A 19,575-nucleotide genomic window follows, 5' to 3' on the forward strand; every position below is an offset into this window, starting at 1 on the left:
GAACCACAAAGGCGCATGCTGTTTATCGTGCATTAAAATTAAATGACGATGTTTAGGGATGTCAGGTAGCACCTTAAGGAATGAATCTCTCAATGATTTCCCCAGAAAAACGGGTTATACCTTCGTTCCGCTCAGGTTACGTTCGCCGCTTCCCCAGGACCGAACTGAATCTGTGGCAATGTCTAACTCTGTTGCAAAGCACCTACACTAGGAGGCGTCATGACAGTGGTGTACATTGTGTGTGTGTGTGTGTGTGTGTGTGTGTGTGTGTGTGTGTGTGTGTGTGTGTGTGTGTGTGTGTGTGTGTGTGTGTGTGTGTGTGTGTGTGTGTGTGTGTGTGTGTGTGTGTGTGTGTGTGTGTGTGTGTGCCCATGCGCATGTGTGCGTGTGCGTGTGTGTGTGGCAGACTGTATATATTCGTATAGTTATATGTCGGAGTAATCTTACACTCCATATTTCGCCCTCTTTTTCTTTTAAAACATTTTGGCTTGCGCCCTTGTGTACAAATGTGTGTACATGCGTTGCGTGTATTTTATTTTTTCCCATCTTATCTCCACTTTTTTTTTTTCAATTCAAATCCTAGGTGGCGTGCTGGCAGGCGCACTCGCGTGCGGGTTCTAACCTTTCTGCACAGCCTTGCACGCCACCCAAAATCACACTTTTGTATGCACACAAATATTTTCATTATTATTATTGTTCCAACAACATCGCATTTAATTTTTTTTTTATTATCATCGAACGAAATGTACGGTTCTGGAATGTCCGTACCCTAAGAAGAGTGTTATGGTGACAGTGTATGAAAACCGTCACAAAACAGCGCAATCTCGATCATAAAAACTTTTTTTTTTCTTTTTCGCGAGACTCTTTTGTAGGGTCGCTAGCATAGATTGAGAAGTTCTTAGACACTGCGAGACTAATACCCCTTTCTTCCGGGCATGTTTTAAGGACTTCAGATCAGAGTCCTGCGCACGATAAACCTTTTTTTCCAAAGCTCGTAGGGAAAACGAGGGGTACGTCAGCGTTCAGCCATTATACGCTTCATGTCGAAGAAATGGCGACCGCCAATGCTGCTTCAGGGTTTTTTAAAAGGGGTCTATTAGCGAACAAGGGTAAATCCATGGGCACGTGCAGAGCCAAAATTGTGGGCTGATTGGCCCGCAATTGGATTGGATAACAGACAACTACAGATAACAGATAATTGGATGCGACTGGATAACAGACAACTACAAATGTACGACATAAGGCGACTCATGCGTGGTTATTCCGAAGAGTAGTAGTTCATTCGGTGACTCCAGTGGCGCAACGAGGGAAGTGCACGCGCGACTTACAGTGGAAAGTTCGGGCTCCTGTTTTGCCACCGCTCATCGCTGTCTCAGAGCTAGGGGTCAGCAGTGTGCCAGGGCTACCTTCTCTGCCCCAGCACAACCCACCAAAAGCGTCAGACCTATGCCGTTTCCGTCTAAACATCGCAACCCGTTCAGTTTCCGCACAGGCCTAACTCGAGCAAATACATCCCGAAACAAAACCTAAAAAGTGATAGGAAGCAGTCATTGAAGGAGAAGGGGAAGAAGAAGCGGCTCATGGGTGAGCCCGGTGGGGTAGCAGCGAGGCCACAAGGTCTCCCCGATGGGACCATTGATAGCTGCAGAGAGCGCTGCAGCGTCCGTCCGCCGAGAGTGTAACTCGGTTAGCGGTCACGACTGGCGGGAGCGCGGGCAGGACGCCATGAGGGGGGAGCGGGACTGGGCTCCTCCCTCGTCACGAACTCCTCCAACTTAAATTACGCCCGCTTTGTTGGCTGCTTTTTCCCAACCTTGCGGTCTGGCCGAGAGCACGACCCCGGTAGCCCCTCCGTGCACTCGCACGCCCCTGCGGCCGAGAAGAAAAGATCGGGACTCAAGTAATGACGAGATACCTCGACTGCCGCCGCTGCTTTGCCCAACGGTAGCAGCAGCGTGCAAGGTGCGCGCCTGCGCGGGAATTCTGGAGCGCTTCGCGCAGCGGGGTGGAGAAAGCGAGTCGAGAGAAAGGATCCAGCGTCGCTGTCTGGTGCGGCTTGGAAGAACGGAGCTATGGCGATAGGGACCGCCCGTTAACGCCGCTGCCCTGCGTAAGGGTTGGGCGGTAAGTTAAGAAACATCAGGCGTAACTTTAATGTTCGTGCTTCTTTATTCCTTCTTCGGCGTTCATATCAACTGATGCTGCAGTCTCATCGGTTGTAGAGTGATGATAAGATAATCGGGACGTGGCGTGTACTGTGCATCTTAAGGTTGCAGTAACTACAGGATAGATACGCGTGAAAGCGACACCCGATATCTACCCTAACTCGCATTGAGGACGGTGTTGGTCAGAACGGACGTTATCGATATACTCCGTACACCCTTAAGAGAAACTGAAGCAGTTTGGTAGTTTAGTAAAAACACTTAAATCGTCCACATTTGGCTTCCAGGATCGCAAATATGGAGATTATTTTTATTTTGGTGGACGGAGGCTGCAGAAACTATTCTTCAAGTACCGCCGAAGCCCCTCCATCCCGGAGCTAAAAGGAGTTTTCGGGATCTCCGCTCTGGCGCATCATCAGCGCCCAACAAAGCTGTGCACGCGCACTCTTCCTATTTTCAGAAAGGTCAGAAAAAGATGTCACGACTGATGCCTGTGGGTAGTCCCTATTAGCGGCAAGATGTTTCGTTGGCGCCCTCCTATGGTTCCCTCTCGTGACGTCATTACCTTGACAACAACTTCGATGGCGTTCTTAATGAGCATGGCGGAAACTAGAAAACATTGCGCTCTCAAAGCAACACAGCCAAAACCGTCAAAATGCAAGTTCTTAGATTACTCTTATTTCCGTCGATGCGAAATCTTTTGCTGACGCCATAGTCAGCATTCCGCCAGTCGTGGTAGGCCGACCACAGGGACACTTTCGATCCCGCCCTTCGCCTGCACGCGCTGCCCTCACGAGCAGTAGGCGCTTGGCGACCGAGAGATCCTTTTACGACATTAACAATTGGTCGGAAGTTTTTTTGTGTTTTCTCGCGTTTAGTTACATCTTTGGGGAAAACTAGCGCGATGTTCAGATTCACGATATAAAAATACACTGAAAATCACCCCTAAATCTTTTTTTTTAAAGCTGTTTTTATGGTTCTTTTTTTTTAAAGTTGAGATTGCCGGCAATGCCACAAGCACGAGAGCTCGAGGTCGCTGCTCTGAAGGTTTCTTCCGCACAGCGAGCGCTCGCGCTTGAAATGCATGTCTCAAATCCAGGAGCGCGGGCTCGCTCGCTCTTGTAGCTTTGCCTGCAATCTCAGCTTACGTGTAAACAAAGTAAAGACCTTAAGAAAAAAAAAAGGCTCCTGGCAATTCTACTTAGAAGACAAGGCCTGCGCATGACGTTTCGTTAGTAAACGCCCGACCCGCCCCAAGCGGCAAACAGGCTGAAGCTCGACGAGAGCAAGGGCCACGTCACAACTACGTCGCATTCACCGGCGGCCAGAGCTAAGCGCGAGCTGATAGCGAGCCGTGCGACACCATCAAGATTGCCCGTCTTAGCAGCCTACTAATGTGAGCTCGTTCTGCGCATGACCACTGGAGCAGACGATGAAGCGGACGATGTCGCAGACGATGTAGCAGACGATGGTGCTCATCCGGGCCACCTAGGGGGCGCTGAGGGGATCTACTAGTTAAAGCCCCTCGATATGTTTGCGTTTCTACTAGTCATGACATTTAAAGGAGGAAACGCGAAGGCCTTGTCCTCTAGTTGGTATTGCTCCCGGCCGATTTCATTTTCAGTGTTCGTGCGTATGAAGCCCGATTTGTTCGTTTTCTGAAGCGACCAACATGCGCGTGCTGGGATGAGGAGATCGCACGCTGGGCTAAAGACTTGTAAAGATTGGAATGGCGTACAGTGTGCATCATTGAAGCCTGCATTTCTAATGAATCATAATCGATTAGACGTTTCTAACACCCAAGACAGAGGCTACAAAAAGCGAACAAAGACAAGGCGTCTGAGACGTCTTGTGTTTGTCCCCTCTTTGTAGCCTCCGTCTTGGGTTTTAGAAATGTCTAACTTTAACCATCTGGCCTGCCTGATTACGTTACCTTAAATCATAATTAACTGCCTATAATTACTAAATAAAATGTAATAAATAGTTTCAAGTATTATTTCTGAATAAAGCTTCGTTGATTTCAGGGAATATGAGACTCGCCCGTCATATAGCCATTTCGAAGAGTTTCCGAAACACTCATTACATACTGTTGAATTTGCTGCATATATATATATCAATTAAGTTGCTATATTTCCACGAAAGGAAGACGCAGTAGCCAAGCACAGAACTTACCCGTTCATACGCGTTTCTTAAAAAATAAGTAATACACTCAAGAAGATCGGCGGGAAAGAAAAGAACAGGAAGTTTTCAAAGTCAACGACGGCTCTAGAATAAACAAATCAAACGGAGAGAGCATAAACTCCGGACACACCCCTGTCGCCAACGAGCGATGAAGCACCGTGAACAAAAGGCCCACGCCTGGAGACGTCCCAAAGATACACATACAAAGGAAAAAAGGATCACAGAGCCGCGAGGAACGACCGAAAGTAAAAAGACCCAACGAAGAATGGTGGCCGTATAAAGGCGAGGGAGTAATCTAAGCGAGGGACGAGGTGGGGTCAGTTCCCTAATGATAGTGATCGACCGGACTTCCACTTCTTCACACGTCGCGTACGAAACTCGGGAATTGGCAAGTAGCTAGCTGATCGAGCCAGGCCACCTCGGCCGCCTCCGCCAGTGTGGGAGAGCCGCCTGCCCGCCGTGCGTACACACACACCGCGAACACACGCGGTGATAGAACGGGGGGAGCCACAAGGTCCGGGTCGCTCTTCTTCCATCGTCGCCGCCCTTGTAATCAGCCGGCACAGCGAGCCGAAACCCCTCAGGTTTATGGACGCACTCCCATGACGTGGCTCAGCCCTCGCCAGTCACTGGCTCACGGCTCGCGTGGATGGCCATGGAACCGAAAGTGAGAGTGCGAAGAATGGGACGGCTCCTTATTGTCTTATCGCTCCGGGTGGCTGGCCCCCTTCTTTCTGATGTGGGGGTTGTCGAGGGGACAGCCCGCTTAGACTCCGAGTTAGCGCTGGAAGGGGGCACCTCGAGACCGTGAAGACGGGAAAAGACAAAGGCCCGTGGGTCGTGGTGGCGACGACGCCTTGGCCGGCTGCTGCCGTGACGGGGAGGATCTCGGGGAAGGCACGGCAAGGGGAGATTGGCCAGAGACGGAACCCGAGTGGTACCGCGGCGTGAATGACTGGCTGAAGAGGGGGGCGAATTCAGTTTATGTTTGGGTTTTGTTGTCTCCCGGACCTTTCGCGTTGGTGTGTGTGTGCGTGCTGCTATCGCGGCGGCCGTTACTTCGGAGGTGGGATTGTAGGCCTTGGCAAGTGTGCAGAGGTCATTCGCGCGCTCTTGATCGAACCGTTTTCTATCAAGGTCCGATACCGGGGCAGCGGAAACGAGGTGAGTTGGTAGAGGAGAACCGGGCGAGACGAGAAATGGAATGCCTCTACTGAGACAGGGACGGATCGATCGATCTGGCCCTGAAGCCTCGTGGATGTTTGCTGTTCTCCCTTTCGCATATCGTGTTGTTGTTGTTTTTTTGTTTTTGTGTCTTTAGAAATTTTTAGGATTCGACAAACTTCATTGTTTGGAGGCATTGATCGAGGAGTGATTGATTTAGTTGAACGTTTACGAACATGCCCAAGTCTCGATTGAGTAAGAACACGCAAGCCTCAGTTGCAAGAGTCGTGAGCACATTAGATGATCAGCAAAGAAAACAGGCTGCCTTCTTTAGCGGTGCTAACTTACACCAGAGGTTTGAAGCCCTCCTTTTCTCACAAAGAACGTGCTATATCACTAGCAGGACGAAAGCGGCGGGACGCCTGTTTAGATGCCTGACCTTCAGAACATGCACGTTGCCTTCACACGTTCTCTGGCTGTGCATGAAAATACGAGGCACCGACGTGTTATCGAAGGGAGGAAGCTGGCGCTGGAGGCAAGACAAGCAGAGGACATCCTTCCCATTCTAATGCTGTCAGTCACTACAGGTGAAAGCGTACGCATGGCACCACTGAACTTCCCGTAGGGACATCGCGAAAACGCAAGCATGTCAGAAAAGCAAGATGAGAATGTTGCAACTCACCTCAGCGTACTCCTGACAGGAATCGACGGACGCGACAAAGTGCACCACTTCGTCCACAGTCCACTTGGCCACACCCTGGGGACTCGCTTCGGCTGCGGCACAGGGCGACGCCTGGTCCGAACACACGGACCCGCACCTCAGCTTGGGCGACTTGGATGAGCCTCTGCCGTCCAGCAGCAGCCACGGTGACGTCGCCTGTTTCCTGGACGGCGACGCCGCCACCATCGCTCCGTCCACGTCCCCCTTGGAGGCAGATCTGGGACTGTCTGTGGACCGCGGTCTTTTGACGGCCGTCCCAACCGAGAGGTCCAGCGGGTCGGCCCGGGCCTGCTCACCCTCGTGGGGTCTCTTGACGGCGCCGCGGAGGTACGTCTCGAGTTGGGAGGCGCTCTGTGCGCTCGCGGTCCTCACGAGGTTCAGCAGGGTCTGAGACGACGAGAAGTCCGAGAGGTTGAAGGGCGCGCTTCCACGATGAGGCTCCTGCGACGACGGTGGAGAGGACGTGGACGTCTTGAGAGGTGGGGTCGCCCTGGGCTGCGCGGCGGGCGACGTCGTGTGGTGCGGCGTTCCGTGGTGGGTCGAAGCGTGGTTCGGGGTCGCCATCCCGGAGTCGGAGTCGCTGTGGTGGTTTCCGCTGCCGATGCCGCCGTTGTTGCCGAGACCGAGGCCCCCACCAGTGAGACTGGCGATGTTGGAGGTCGGCGTGACGGCCACGGCGTTGCTGCCCGTGCTTTGGCGGCCAGAAGTCGGGAGGGGAGGAGTGCCCGCGGCCTTGAACGGGAACGGGTGCTCGAACCCTCGAAGCAGGCCCGGGGGCGCGGCACCATTGCTGGGGCTGAAGCCGAACCTGGACAAGACAGAAGAGAAAAATCGTTTCGGCTTGTGTGCGACATGCTTCAGATACAGAGGTCGATTTCGGAGATGCACAATTCCAGCGAAAACATTCCTTCTCGCAAGATAATCCTATTACGGGAAAATATTGTATAGGAGCTGCAAGCAAGAGTACAGTTTTAATGTTTCAAGGAGTCTATTTCTACGACTTCAGACAACCTGCAAACAGTAGGTAGTCACGTGATTAGCAAGGAAACCGCGAAAAGAATTAGGCATGGAGATAAGTGACCACAAACTCAAATAAAAAAAAAAAAAAAACACAAACTGAAGGCAATTACAGCTGGCGTAAGCAAAGCAAAATAATTAATAGGTGGAGAAACAACAACCCCATGTTTCTGGTTTATAAAAGCGCTGATGACGACTTTGAAAAAAAAAAAAAAAAAGAAGACAGGCTTCATTGTTGCGCCGAAAAGCTTAGCAAATAAATGCATTAGTTTCCAGTAATGTTTCTACTGCGAAGCATTGGCATACATGCGAAAAATTGAGTAAAGATGCGGGTCGTGCACCGAGTGCACAACCTACCAATAGACACACACAGACAGAATCCCAAAAAGTGAGTCCGCAAGCGTAGAAGTACTACAAAAACAATTCAACGGGTGTAATCAAGACAAAGTGCGAGTACACCAAACCGATAAAATAGTTCCGAAAACGACGCGACTGTGATAAACGCGCCAGGGAGGTTAGGCAGGATGTTGACCTTTAGGTTCATTCCGTCGGCGCCCCTCGCTTCTCACCTACGTCTGACCGACAAGCAGACCGGGTCGTCCGGACGATGAAACGATGGATACGCTCCGAGCGGCGGCCAAACAAGAGGCTGCCCACCCGAAATCCAGCCAAACATAACAAGAACCCCAAAGAAGAAGGCGGTAGGCCAACTCTAATCAACGACGCGAGCGAGAAGAAGTAAAAGCGACGTTTCTTTCATCTCGTACCTCGTCTTATATATGCCGGGGTATTTCGACGAGTCGGGCAACAGCCGAGACCTCCGGGTGCCTCCGAGCGGCCGCCCGTAATGACTGCCAAATTGGGCACGCGTTACATTGTACGACGACCGACCGACGGGCTGACCCCAACCGGAGGTGGCGAGAAAATAAAAGGAAGCGCGGGAGGTAAGGAAGAAAATGGAGTGCGAGGAGGGCTGCAATATAAAGTGTTTCGCACCATTGCCCTCGTATATCCGCGGCGCGGGCGGCTCGTGTAACCCAAGGATGTGGGTTAACGCACTTTTTTTTTTTACTCTTTTTTTTTTTTCGGCTTTCAGACGAGTATGACGCCATTTTTGGGGTGTTCCGGAGCCGGGGGGTATACCGTGGTCAACAAGTGCTTTTTTTTTTTTTTTTTTTTTTTCAATTTCGGTGCGGAACAAAAACAAAAACAAAAAAACAAAAAAAAAAATCGCGGGAGCTCGTTTTTTTTACAGGATTTCAGCACATTATTTTTTATTAGGTGTTCTGTATTTTTCTTTACTAATGTTGGAAGGCTATTAAACATAGTTTAAGGAATATCTCGTTGAGGTTCATTGTCCACCGTTGTAAAATATGCATCTATTTTGTTAATTTGTTCGGTTAGACCATTTTCTGATACTATATATAGATAGCGACGTAGCCAATTTGTTGTTTTTAAAGAGAACGAAATATAATTTGTAGTGCTCATGTATATTGTTTCAGTGTGGCATACTAAAGAAATATTAGTTCTATATGTCATATCGGGAAATTTATACTCCTTTAAGAATACGGACGAAGAGCGTGTGGGTGCGGGTCAGGATTGAAGAAAGAATAGACATGCAACACAACACGACCTCATCTTTCAACTACAAGTGGACATATGTATGTTGCTGTTGAAAGACGTGCATGTGTTGCTCTTGTATTACATCTTAATTTTATTTTCGATTATGACCTTTAAGGAAGTATACGTCTTATAAATTAATCAAAATATAGAAATATTTATTTATTATTGTCAGTTTCTGACAAACGAGATCTTTATTATTACTGCATTAATAAGCCAGAAACTTTTTACTAGTGCCAGTTCAATTAGTGATTCCCGTCAAAATATTAAACTGTTAAAAAGCTTGAGCAGGTATTAACTTGACATTACACTTCTCTGAACTGTGTAATGGTATATTATTATTTTAATCTTCTTCGCGCACACCATAATTCGCATTCTAAGACAGTTCAGAAAAATACGAAGTACAAAACCGGAATAAAATTAATCATGTTCCACATGTAATGTTAAAGAATTTAAAAAAAAAAAAAAACACGAGTGTGCGACTGTGCATTTTAGAGAAACCCGAAGAAGACTTCGAGGGTTTTTCTTCATACCATCAGTCGTTGAAAATTGCTATTCAGCCACACGCTTCAGCAACGCATTATCAATTCGGCCAGTGGAACGCGGTGGATTCCTTTTTTTATTGGCGTTTATTCCGCTTTCTGAGGTTTACGTTCTAGTTGAGCGAAGAACACGAAGGACGGTGCTGGTAGGGTGCCTGGAAGGCGTCTCCCACTGGTTTGTTTACCGCGTCTGGAAAAGTGATCCCTCGATATCAACCACAAAAGCGTCATGCTGTCCCGGATTCGGGAGGCTGCCACGACCGCGACACTCGCGTTTGCTCCTACTTTGTTTACCGGGACCTCTTGCGCCAGCCGCCAGGATCGCAGCATTCGACAGCGCGACACTGCGGCTTCGGTGACGTCATTTGTCCCCAGGACCTACGTTTGAAGCGCGGGACGCTAAACACACTAGTCGGACTTCCGGGCAGCGTAGCACCGGGCAAGCGTTGAGAATGTCTAAAACCCAGGTCACACATCGTACAGACACCGTGTATGCGATATTATCTGCATATATATGGTGTCAGAATCATGTTTGCTTCGCCTACGCGTCGAGCTTGTGTACAAAGAGTTCTTTACGACCAAATGTGACGGAACCGCCAGGCAAGAAAGAAGCACGCTTCGAACAGTGTCCGCGGACTGTTTTTTTTTTTTTTTTTTTTTTTTAAGTACCAGCAATGATTGCGACTGTGGTGTTCGTGTTACTTTTTGTCCCGACTTTTCTCGCACCTTCTTCGGTCTGGGAATCGCTTGCAGCGGCAGCGAGGGAGCTCCAGCCCACGTGTCCTTGAGCGGTGCCTGAGAAAGCCCTCGGATTGGTCGGGTTCGCGGAGGTCATTCGAGAAGGAAGAGGGCGTGCGGAGTGGCGAAGCCGACCTTGCGTGTAGGTGGCACCGGCGGCGGCGTTTCTCGGCTGGGAATCGGTTGTTTGACCTTAGGGGAAGCAATTGTGCCGGCCCTCCTCCATTCTCACTGTCTGCCGATTCGTTCAAAAAGTCGTCTCTTTTTCTTCGTCTCTTCTTTTCTCCCTGCAAGTTGCCTAAGGTAACGCGTGAGACTGCTATCTTCAGCGGAGCCCGTTGGTTGTTGTTTGTGGAAAACCAGCGCGTGTAGGCGCTTCGAAATTACGCACGAATGTCACGCATGACCTTTGCGTCATCTGCGGACCGCGAACCGTGTTTCTCGAAAAGAAAAAAAAAAGAAAACGATAAAAAAAAGGCCTAAAATGACTCGGAGGGCGAAAAAAGAAATGTAAATATGCTGACTGGAGATTCGAAAGAGCTTTTCTTGCGTTTCGTTCCCAGATTTTTCATCGTTTTTCGAAAGTTCCACTCAAACACTTACCAGCGCAATCAGCTTTCGGATATACTTAAAGCAGTAACAACAGTGCGCTCTCTTAGCTCGCGTCTTTTTCTCCTTTTTTATTACTTTTCCTTTTTTGGGGCACTTTTTTTGCCGTAGAATAATCATGAAGCAAACCTGAAATTTGTCATTCCTCATCATAAACTTCCTAGGGGAACAAAAGATACAACAACAAAAAAAAAATCTAAAAAAAAACAGGACGCAAGCAAAGAGGGCACAGCTTATTCTAATGTATTCTATAAGAATACATTAGAAATTCAATATACCTATTGCTAAATTGCACAAGCATCAAGGAAAATACAGGGATTGGTTTCCACGTGCCACATGCGGACGCCTTTCCCGTATAAAAGATTCGAAGTAAATAACCAAAATAAAGCGTTGACGAACGCGCGTGCAAGATGCAATTTGTTTTAGGCATTTGCTTTAGAAAAGTCACTACTGCTGAGGCCAGCACGTGCAGCGCGTAGAACAGCAATCCCTGCATTCTCCTCGACGCTTGGGTAATTTAGTGATAGGTCTATTGAAACATATTGATCATTTTTGTAAAGGTAACAACGCGACCCTTGTCTCCAATAATACATGGTCAGAGTGGGTGCCCAAACAATGGCGGATTCAATGAACCGGCACCGCAGCTACCGATGGCGCGCACTTTTGGAAAGGGTCTATTCCGAGTACCATCTCTCTTTGTTGGTGACGCGGTTGGAATAATAGATCGACCGAGAAACAAAACGACGCGGCTGTGCGGTCCCCGCGAGCGACGTCCATTATACTGTCGAGCGAGCCCCGAATGGTTATCCCGGTTACGAGGATGGTTGCGGCAGATTTCACTGTGCTTCACGCGAAGTTATGCGAGCGATAGTCACCAGCTTCGGGAGAAGTCGGGTGATCTTTTTCAGTCAGCCCTGTCTGCAGATGCCCACGTCTCCACTCTGTCAAACGCTGACAGCCTAACGTCACTATAAGTGTTCGTATCTGCCGCCGGTCGGCGCTCCGTTCGCCTGTAAGCCGCAGTCGTGTACACCGTACAGAACACGGAGTGTTCCTTGTGGACGTGGTATCTGCGGGAACACCTCGATCAGGTTCCCAGCACGTTTGCTTCATGAATGCTACCAAGATGTCGGCAGACAGTTTGACCTTTGGGACCTTCATGCAAAGAAGACCTCAGACAGTGTCTACATACTGTCTCTTTGTACGATGTATTAGTGGTGTGCATGACCGCGGCTTCATAGTTTTCTCTTAGAGGGCCCGTTGTGGATTATCGGTAGTTTTAGAATTGCAACGCGTGTCGCAAGAGGAAGAAAGAATATGTTGGTCGGAAAAAAGCAAGATCGTGAGGACAACAACATCGAACCGACCTTCCCCGTATATTCCGTAGATATCTCGCAGTTTTATTCAATAGAAGTGTTTTGTTTTGCGAACGATTCCGCAATGAATCAACAGGGCCCCTTCAATTTAGGGGATTCGCGCTGGAGGCTGAACGATTGCGAATATGGATGTTCTCTTCAGAAGAGAACTTGGTTGTTCCCTGACTTACGATACGCTTGGCAAGATCAATTGTAATTGGTTTGCCGAGGACGGTCGCCCACGCTCCTACTGAGTCTCCCACACAGCGACGCGCTTCCCATTTGCACACAATAGGCGCTCTTATTACCGCGCTTAGTCAAAACTGTCAGCTACCGAGATAACAAAAGGAAACATTGAAATCAGTTTCCAAGTCCAACTCGTGCGTAGATATGGAGTGTACGCGCGTTAGATATATAGGTTGAACGTTACGTGCATTGTGTTGGCCCGTGGCATCGCTACGCGCAATAAAACGAAATAATAGGACTGCCTCCAGCGAAGAAGGGGTTAGGGAGTAACTATAAATAAAAACTTGGGCGAGCTAGCCAGCCGGTTCCGGGAAAAAATATCTAATAAAGATATTGAATGCAGTGTTAGTGCGACATGGTCCAGCGAATATTGCGTACGGGCAGGCAGGAAGGCAGCCTTGGCAATAATGGCTCTTGTTGCACGACTAGTCAAGCAGAAGAAGCCGTTCGAGGGCCTGCCGCAGCGCCTAAGCGAGCCACTGGCAACTTTTATCCGCGAATGAAAAAGAAGTAGGATTTTCTTTTTCTGATAATAACCGGCTGAAAAAACTCGAGGCAGAGGCGAAGTCTTGCCGAGTTTTGTGCGCAACGATTTCTGCAAAACAAACGTCAACGCTTGTGAAAGAGAGAAAATAGAGTAGTTAAGTATGCGCATTAAAAACTTGGATATTCCGGTAGCGAAGGAAATCGTAGAAAAAAAATATCAGTAAGGAGTAATACCAAAATTAACATAGATATAATTTATTCTTTCATGGAACAGATTTTTGTTTTGTTTTTATGTAGCTGTGAAGACAGCACGAGATGCGGCCGCCGAAATAGAAAAAGTGAAGCGGCAGACAACAAATGAGAGGAGAGTTACGTGACTGGCGCCCCGATGCGGCGAGACGCCGAAACACACTTCTCCCGAGCGAACAAGTGTGTTTCAGGTCATCGCCGCGTCAAAAGCTGTGCGCTGACGTCCAAGGTTCCTTGAGAAATGGCTCTTTGATGCTCTGTGCTACCAGATCCTCGCGCTCCAAATCTGCCACCGTACACTCTATGGCTCCGTCGTCGAACCGCCAGGCTTTGCCAGTATAGAGGAGGCTATGAATTCAACATGGTGACCATAGCGGGAAATAAGGGGAAAGATCCGAACGATCCAACGACGAAAGTAGGCGGTGTGAAATAATGAAGGCGAAAGGCACGCCGCCAGCGATAAAACAAACGCCACGTCCTATTAGCCCGCTAAATGAAAAAAAACAACAAAAACAAACGCAGACCAGCAAAGAAAATGCGTACGCCATCAAGTACTTTCTTCCGCAACTGTTAATGGAATTCAATTTAGATTCTTTTCTTTTCCTCCTTTCTTTTTTCTTTGCGTGAGCGCGGCGACAGACAGCGGGAGGTCCCAGTGACCAGATGTCGTCCTTGGACTCCTCCAGCGCCCTTCGCGAGAAGAAGTGAATCCTGCGTGCGTCCAACTCCACCTAAATTATCGCGGCACGAGGATTGCATTCGTTCTCGGAATGTTAAGTTCGACGATCAGCGCACGATCAGCGGCGACGGCGCCTGCCTTTTCAGACAGATTTTCTTTTTTTTTTTAATTTTTTTTCGGAAAGCGATATACTGTAGAAACCAATCACAACAAAAATTAAAAGACTGAGATATTACCATATCTCGACAAACGATATATTGGCACGGCGTGACAAAAGAAGGCCGCTCACAGTTAATAAAACAAATTAGCTAATCGTTTTTTTTTGTTGTTTTGTTTTATTTACTAAGTTTTAGTTGTATGAAAAAGTTCGTGGCGCGCGTGTCGGACCTGCGGCGTTGCGTGGGGAAATTTCAACTCGTTAAAAACGCCCGCTATTCTTCCTGGACCGTTCCCATATGTTTCTCTTTGTCTTCGAGAACATCTAGCTAGTGAGAGCTTAAGCAGGGTGTGAACTACTATGGTTCTTTCTCTCCGATTCGTTGTTCGGTACTCTTTTGGGCACCGCGATGTTCTTGCCTTTGGAACGACAATAGGAGATAATCGGAAATCGCCACGCCCTGCACTTTTTAGGTTGTCAGTCAGAGCAATCATTTCAATGCAATTTTTTTAAAAGCACGAAATACTTTTCAACGCTACACCACAATCCCGAAATTTTCTCAGTCCGCCCGTCCCTACCGTTCATGCATTTTCCGCTAAATTTAGCGGGGAAAATGACGTCACGTGACCTAACGTCGACTCAGTTTCCTCGCTACATTTAGCGGAAAAATTAACATATTGTGACCAAAACAACGATTGAGATTCTCCGCTATATTTAGCGGGAAATCGACGTCACGTGGACTATACACAAATTCAGTTACCCGCTAAATTAAGCGGGACAGTTCATGTTCTCTGACCTATAGACACGGATCCGATTTCCCCGATAAATTTAACGGGGGAAATCAGCGTCATGTAACACACCGATTACCTTCCCTAGCGAATTCCCTGTCCTATTCCCTATATGCATTTCACGCCTTATAGAACTTTGAAGGTAAAAGTTGGTGCTATATTTTTGTTCTCCCTTTTTGCCATTTAAACTCTACAAACGGCAGGGAATTATCTTTTTAAACACGATTATAAACTCGAAGAGCGAAGGGATTGATTAACTCGATTTTTGATGAGGCAGTAAACAGAATTTAAATCTGCGTTCGAGTCCCGGAACGACTGAGCAGCGCGTGTAGCTGCAAAAATGAAGGGTATGCAACGTTCTACACCTTTTGTCTGGTGACGTGAAGATTGTCATAAATTTAACAAATAGCTCACGAAGGTTTGATGGCACAAATAAACGAGGACTTTGCTAGAACGCCTCAGGTTGCCAACTTGGTCGGTTTAACCAAACAATTCGTGGACAAAGCAAGCTGCCCCGGTGTCTACTAACTCATTTTAAGCGTTCGAACGCCGAACGCTGGCGTCCAGCTTTCGGCGTTCAAACGCGCTCGAGCAGTGAGTAGAGACCACATCGTTGTAGAGACGAAAGTATAACCACTAACATTGCATCATATAAACGGACAAAGCCTGGCAGATCGCCACGAGACGCGGACGCCGAAATGGAAAAGTTGGAGCGGCAGAGAACGGATGAAAGGACAGCCACGTGACTGGCGCCTCGCTGCGGCGAGATGACGAAACAGACTTCTCCCGAGCGAAGAAGAGTGTTTCGGGTACTCGCCGCTACAAAAGCTGTGCGCTGACGTCCAGGTTCCCCAAGAAATGGCTCTTTGATGCTCTGTGCTACCAGATCCTCGCGCTCCAAATCTGCGACCGGGCACTCTGTGGCTCCGTCGTCGAACTGCAATGCTTTCTGAGTATAGAGGAAACTATGGCTTGTGAAAGCCCCCCGTTTATGCGCGTCCTGGGCTGCGTGATTGTGAACTGTGCAAAGGTGCATGATCATTGACAGGGCGAGAACGGCAAGGCGTCTCATTCGAAAGCTCGGCCTCTAGAACGCGTTTTTTGCCTTTCTGTTGTGCTTTAGGTCGAAATTCACGAGAAGCCGAAGCGCCATCGAAGATAGGAAGTTCCTCTCCGCCGTTCTCGTCGTGCCCAGTGACTATAAGCGATATAGTAGGTGTCCGAAAATGCCATGTACTAAACACGCCGGAAAACAAAATAAAACAAGTCGCTATATCGAGTTAGGCTTTCAACCGTTTTGTCCTTTGTCTGTTCGCCCGTGGGGAAAAAAAACAAAAAAAGCACGATGGAAGCTTGAGAAGACCCGGTAGCCAACTCGTCACATCACTCGCGAAGAGCAACGCAACGTCGAGCCACCCCGGAGAAAATAAGACGGTAGACAGACGCCTTAAAGAAACGAGAGAACGAAAACATCCAAAAGAGTGCGAGAGGAGAAGTGGAAAAAAAAAGACGGCCAGGAGAAGGAGGAGTGAGTAATCGAAGCCACCCAATTCCCCCTCCTTTTGCCTCCTCGCCCCATTGTTTGGCAATCATCCTGCCACCAACCCCCGACCACTCAACCGCCGGCTACACGACTCCACCCCAAGGGACGGTGTCAAGGCAAAGCGCTTTTGGCGAGCCGCCATTGTATTGTAATCAGAAATCGACGACGACGATGGAGGATTGGAGGGAGAGGGTGATGATGGAAAGGACAAAGGCATCAACGCCGTAGGGGTCAGCCACGGGGGGTCAGGTCTTCCGGAGGTCAGGCAAAGGGTCAGGCAGTCACGTCACAGGACCGTGGGTAGATTCTCTGCATTCATCTCGTTTCGCCCGTTTGCTTCCGGTAGGTGCGTAGGAGTTTCCAGCGTTCGTGCGGGAGTGGGTACGAGCAGCACCTCGTGGACAGCAAGGCCGGAGTGCTGTATTTTTTGCGCCATCAACAAGAGGCCACACGAGTGTTGTGTTGGCGCCTGGAAGGAATTTGTGTTTTCACTGATTGGACACGAGTCTCTGCCAAACGATGAAGGCACACTCGTGTCGTGTCCAATTAGGGCCCCGCGCTGGCCCCTAGTGGATCACGTGAAAATTAAGCGCTTCGGCCTTGATATCTACCAGGTGTTGGTACGGGGCGGTCGTCGAACTTTGATGGCAATAACGTACCAGGGTTGGTTCCTATAGCAGAACCTATGTAATAAAATTCGAAATAACCGACGAAAATAAATAACGTGCGAGAGGCGCATGACGCATGCATCCCTGATGTAAAACGTAAAGCAAATGAGTGCAAACGTCTCGCCGTCTTCATTTGTATTGTGATCGGAGTTTGATAGCAAACCAGAGTACAATCTTGAGAATGACAAGTTTGGACAGCAATGTATTAGCTCGTACCGATTCACTACTCGGGATCTTAATTTATCTCACTTGAAGACTGTTGTCTGGCTTTGATGTTAGTATATTGGGAAATATTTTATTTCTGATCACATTCGAAAACTGTTTTTATTAGGTGATGTTCACGAAGTTAATAAAGAAATAAGCATAAACGTTGTACAAATCCAGTTGTAGAAAAATAAAAATGAACGAAACGCATGATTTGCTTTACGATTTTAGGTGCAAGTTTTTTTTATTATTATTATTTCTTTTTTAGGGGCAGCTGTGGAGTTAGTTACACAGTGCACAACGTTAACAAATGAAAGAAACAGTGACCTTTCCTTCATGAACGTGCTTAAGTAACTAAAAAGATGTAGCGTAAAAAAAGAAAGAAAAAGCTCTAGGGAAAAGAGAAATTCAAGATTGTCTGCTGGCGCAAGTCCAGCCGAAGGTCAAGGAAGGTCAACTATTGGGATAGCCATCGGACCCGGAATTTTCATAGCCCGAGGCGCGGAGAGAAAAGGGGCGTGCCCCAGAGTACCCGCCACGCAACGCGACTCGCCGAGATAAAAAAAAAAAAAAAAAAGAATATATATATATATATATTTATATACTTATAAATATTCAAGAGGCGAGCGTGAAAAGATCCCGCCACTCGCACTCAGCTGCCGTCTTCCCCGGCTGCTGCCATCGTCGTTCTCATTTTCCCCGAGCCCTTCGTGCTCTGCAAGAATTGGCAGTGGCGTTGCTGATACGTACACCCCGACCTTCGACAACGCGATCGAAACGATTCGCATATTTATCCCTGTTCAACGGCTCGCGCCGCAGCTTTTTTTTTTTTTTTTTTCTTACATGTTGTGTTAATCGCGATCAACTACTTCATATATCTGCTTTCACCGGGCAATATAAAAACCTCGGACGAAATGCCTCGAGCAGAACGACCTTTTTTTCAACCTGTGGCCCTCCTTTACCGTAAACGGGCACAACGCCGTGGGAAGGTGCCAGAGGTCTCTCCATGCTGTTGTCGACACTTCGCAGCTTCGTAGAAACATCTCCTTGGATGCGCCACGAGTCAAAGGAACTTGCTGCACTATCAGCCTACAAACTTGAAAGTATAAAACAGAGAGGACGAGAACGGGAACAGGGCATCTTTCATTTAGCAACAACATAGAATGGCACAACAATAAAACCGCCCCCCAAGGGTCTCAACGTTCTAAAAGAGGGAAGGGAGATACTAGTTATAAAGGAAGGGGAATACACTAAAAGAAAAGTTTGAAAAGCGCATCAGTGATCTAGTTATTTTCGATTACTTAGAATTAACCTTGGTCATTGTCAGTGATAATGCGGAATTATTCTTGTTTGCAGTCCGAAAAGGGAATTGTACTATAAATATAAAAGTTTAAAAAGCTGTAGCGTGACGACGAGGTGTCAATATTCTAGTCATCTCTGGTGTTAGAAATTCGACCTCTGTCTTTGTCAATGATAGTGACGGTGCAGAAATGTTGTTGTTAACAGTCCCCATGGCAAATGACTCGATGATTTCTCTTCCAAATCTGTTATTGTGCCCGCCCAGTATATTAGTATTAGAAAAATGAGGTGTACAGTCATCGCATGTGCGGCTGTGAACGACAATGGGGTGATACGACTCAGTTGAAGCCTTTGATGCTTCCAAGTTATGTTCTCTGAGTCGGTGGTTGACGCATCTCCCAGTCTGTCCAATGTACTGACTGCCACAGCTTAGTGGAATCGAATAAACCTTCCTTTCTTCGCATTCTACGAACTTTTTTGCATGTTTTACATTGCACCCTCGGGGACTGTCGCTCCCATTAACCTTTTTGCACATCTGTTTGAGGCGCATGCGACAAGAAAAAACCACACTCGTGTCAAACTTGGACGCGATAGACCTTAAACGGTGCGCGGAATTGTGCATGTAGGGGATCACAGCGAAACGACCTTTCTTTTTTGAAACAACTTGCGGAAGTTGTGGTTTGATAATGAACCTCTCAAGGGTGGAGCGAAGTAGGTCAGCAGGAAAGCCTGCTTTTTCTAACCTCTGCTGCTGCAACTTAAGGCTACTTTCCGAGAAATGCTTGCACGACTTGGAGAATGAGGACTTGAAAAGTGACCTTACTATTCCATGCTTAACGGACTTGGAGTGAGCACTGGTGAAAGGGAGGACTGCGGTCCCTTCCTTTATAACTAGTATCTCCCTTCCCTCTTTTAGAACGTTGAGACCCTTGGGGGGCGGTTTTATTGTTGTGCCATTCTATGTTGTTGCTAAATGAAAGATGTCCTGTTCCCGTCCTCGTCCTCTCTGTTTTATACTTTCAAGTTTGTATCTATTAACCAACACGCTCGTTTTCAACTGTACTATCAGCCTTTTGTGTGTTGCCTCCAGTGCGAGCTACTTCTACGGTAACCCTTTGTTCCCCCGCAAGCCTCGGCTCGCACGCAC

The 19,575-nt window shown here is 48.0% G+C and overlaps 1 protein-coding gene across 1 annotated transcript in view; it reads right to left on the bottom strand.

The window, feature by feature from the left end:
* LOC8037417 (mucin-1) overlaps positions 1-19,575 on the bottom strand; it is a 122,853-nt gene that overhangs the window by 40,150 nt on the left and 63,128 nt on the right. The window contains exon 2 of the mRNA XM_040221626.3: positions 6,190-7,036. Coding sequence (XP_040077560.1) covers positions 6,190-7,036 — 847 coding nt within the window. The remainder of the gene's footprint in view (positions 1-6,189; positions 7,037-19,575) is intronic.

Source organism: Ixodes scapularis, unplaced genomic scaffold, assembly GCF_016920785.2.
Source record: "Ixodes scapularis isolate PalLabHiFi unplaced genomic scaffold, ASM1692078v2 PGA_scaffold1__304_contigs__length_218370807, whole genome shotgun sequence".
In the NCBI taxonomy this organism is placed as follows: domain Eukaryota; kingdom Metazoa; phylum Arthropoda; class Arachnida; order Ixodida; family Ixodidae; genus Ixodes; species Ixodes scapularis.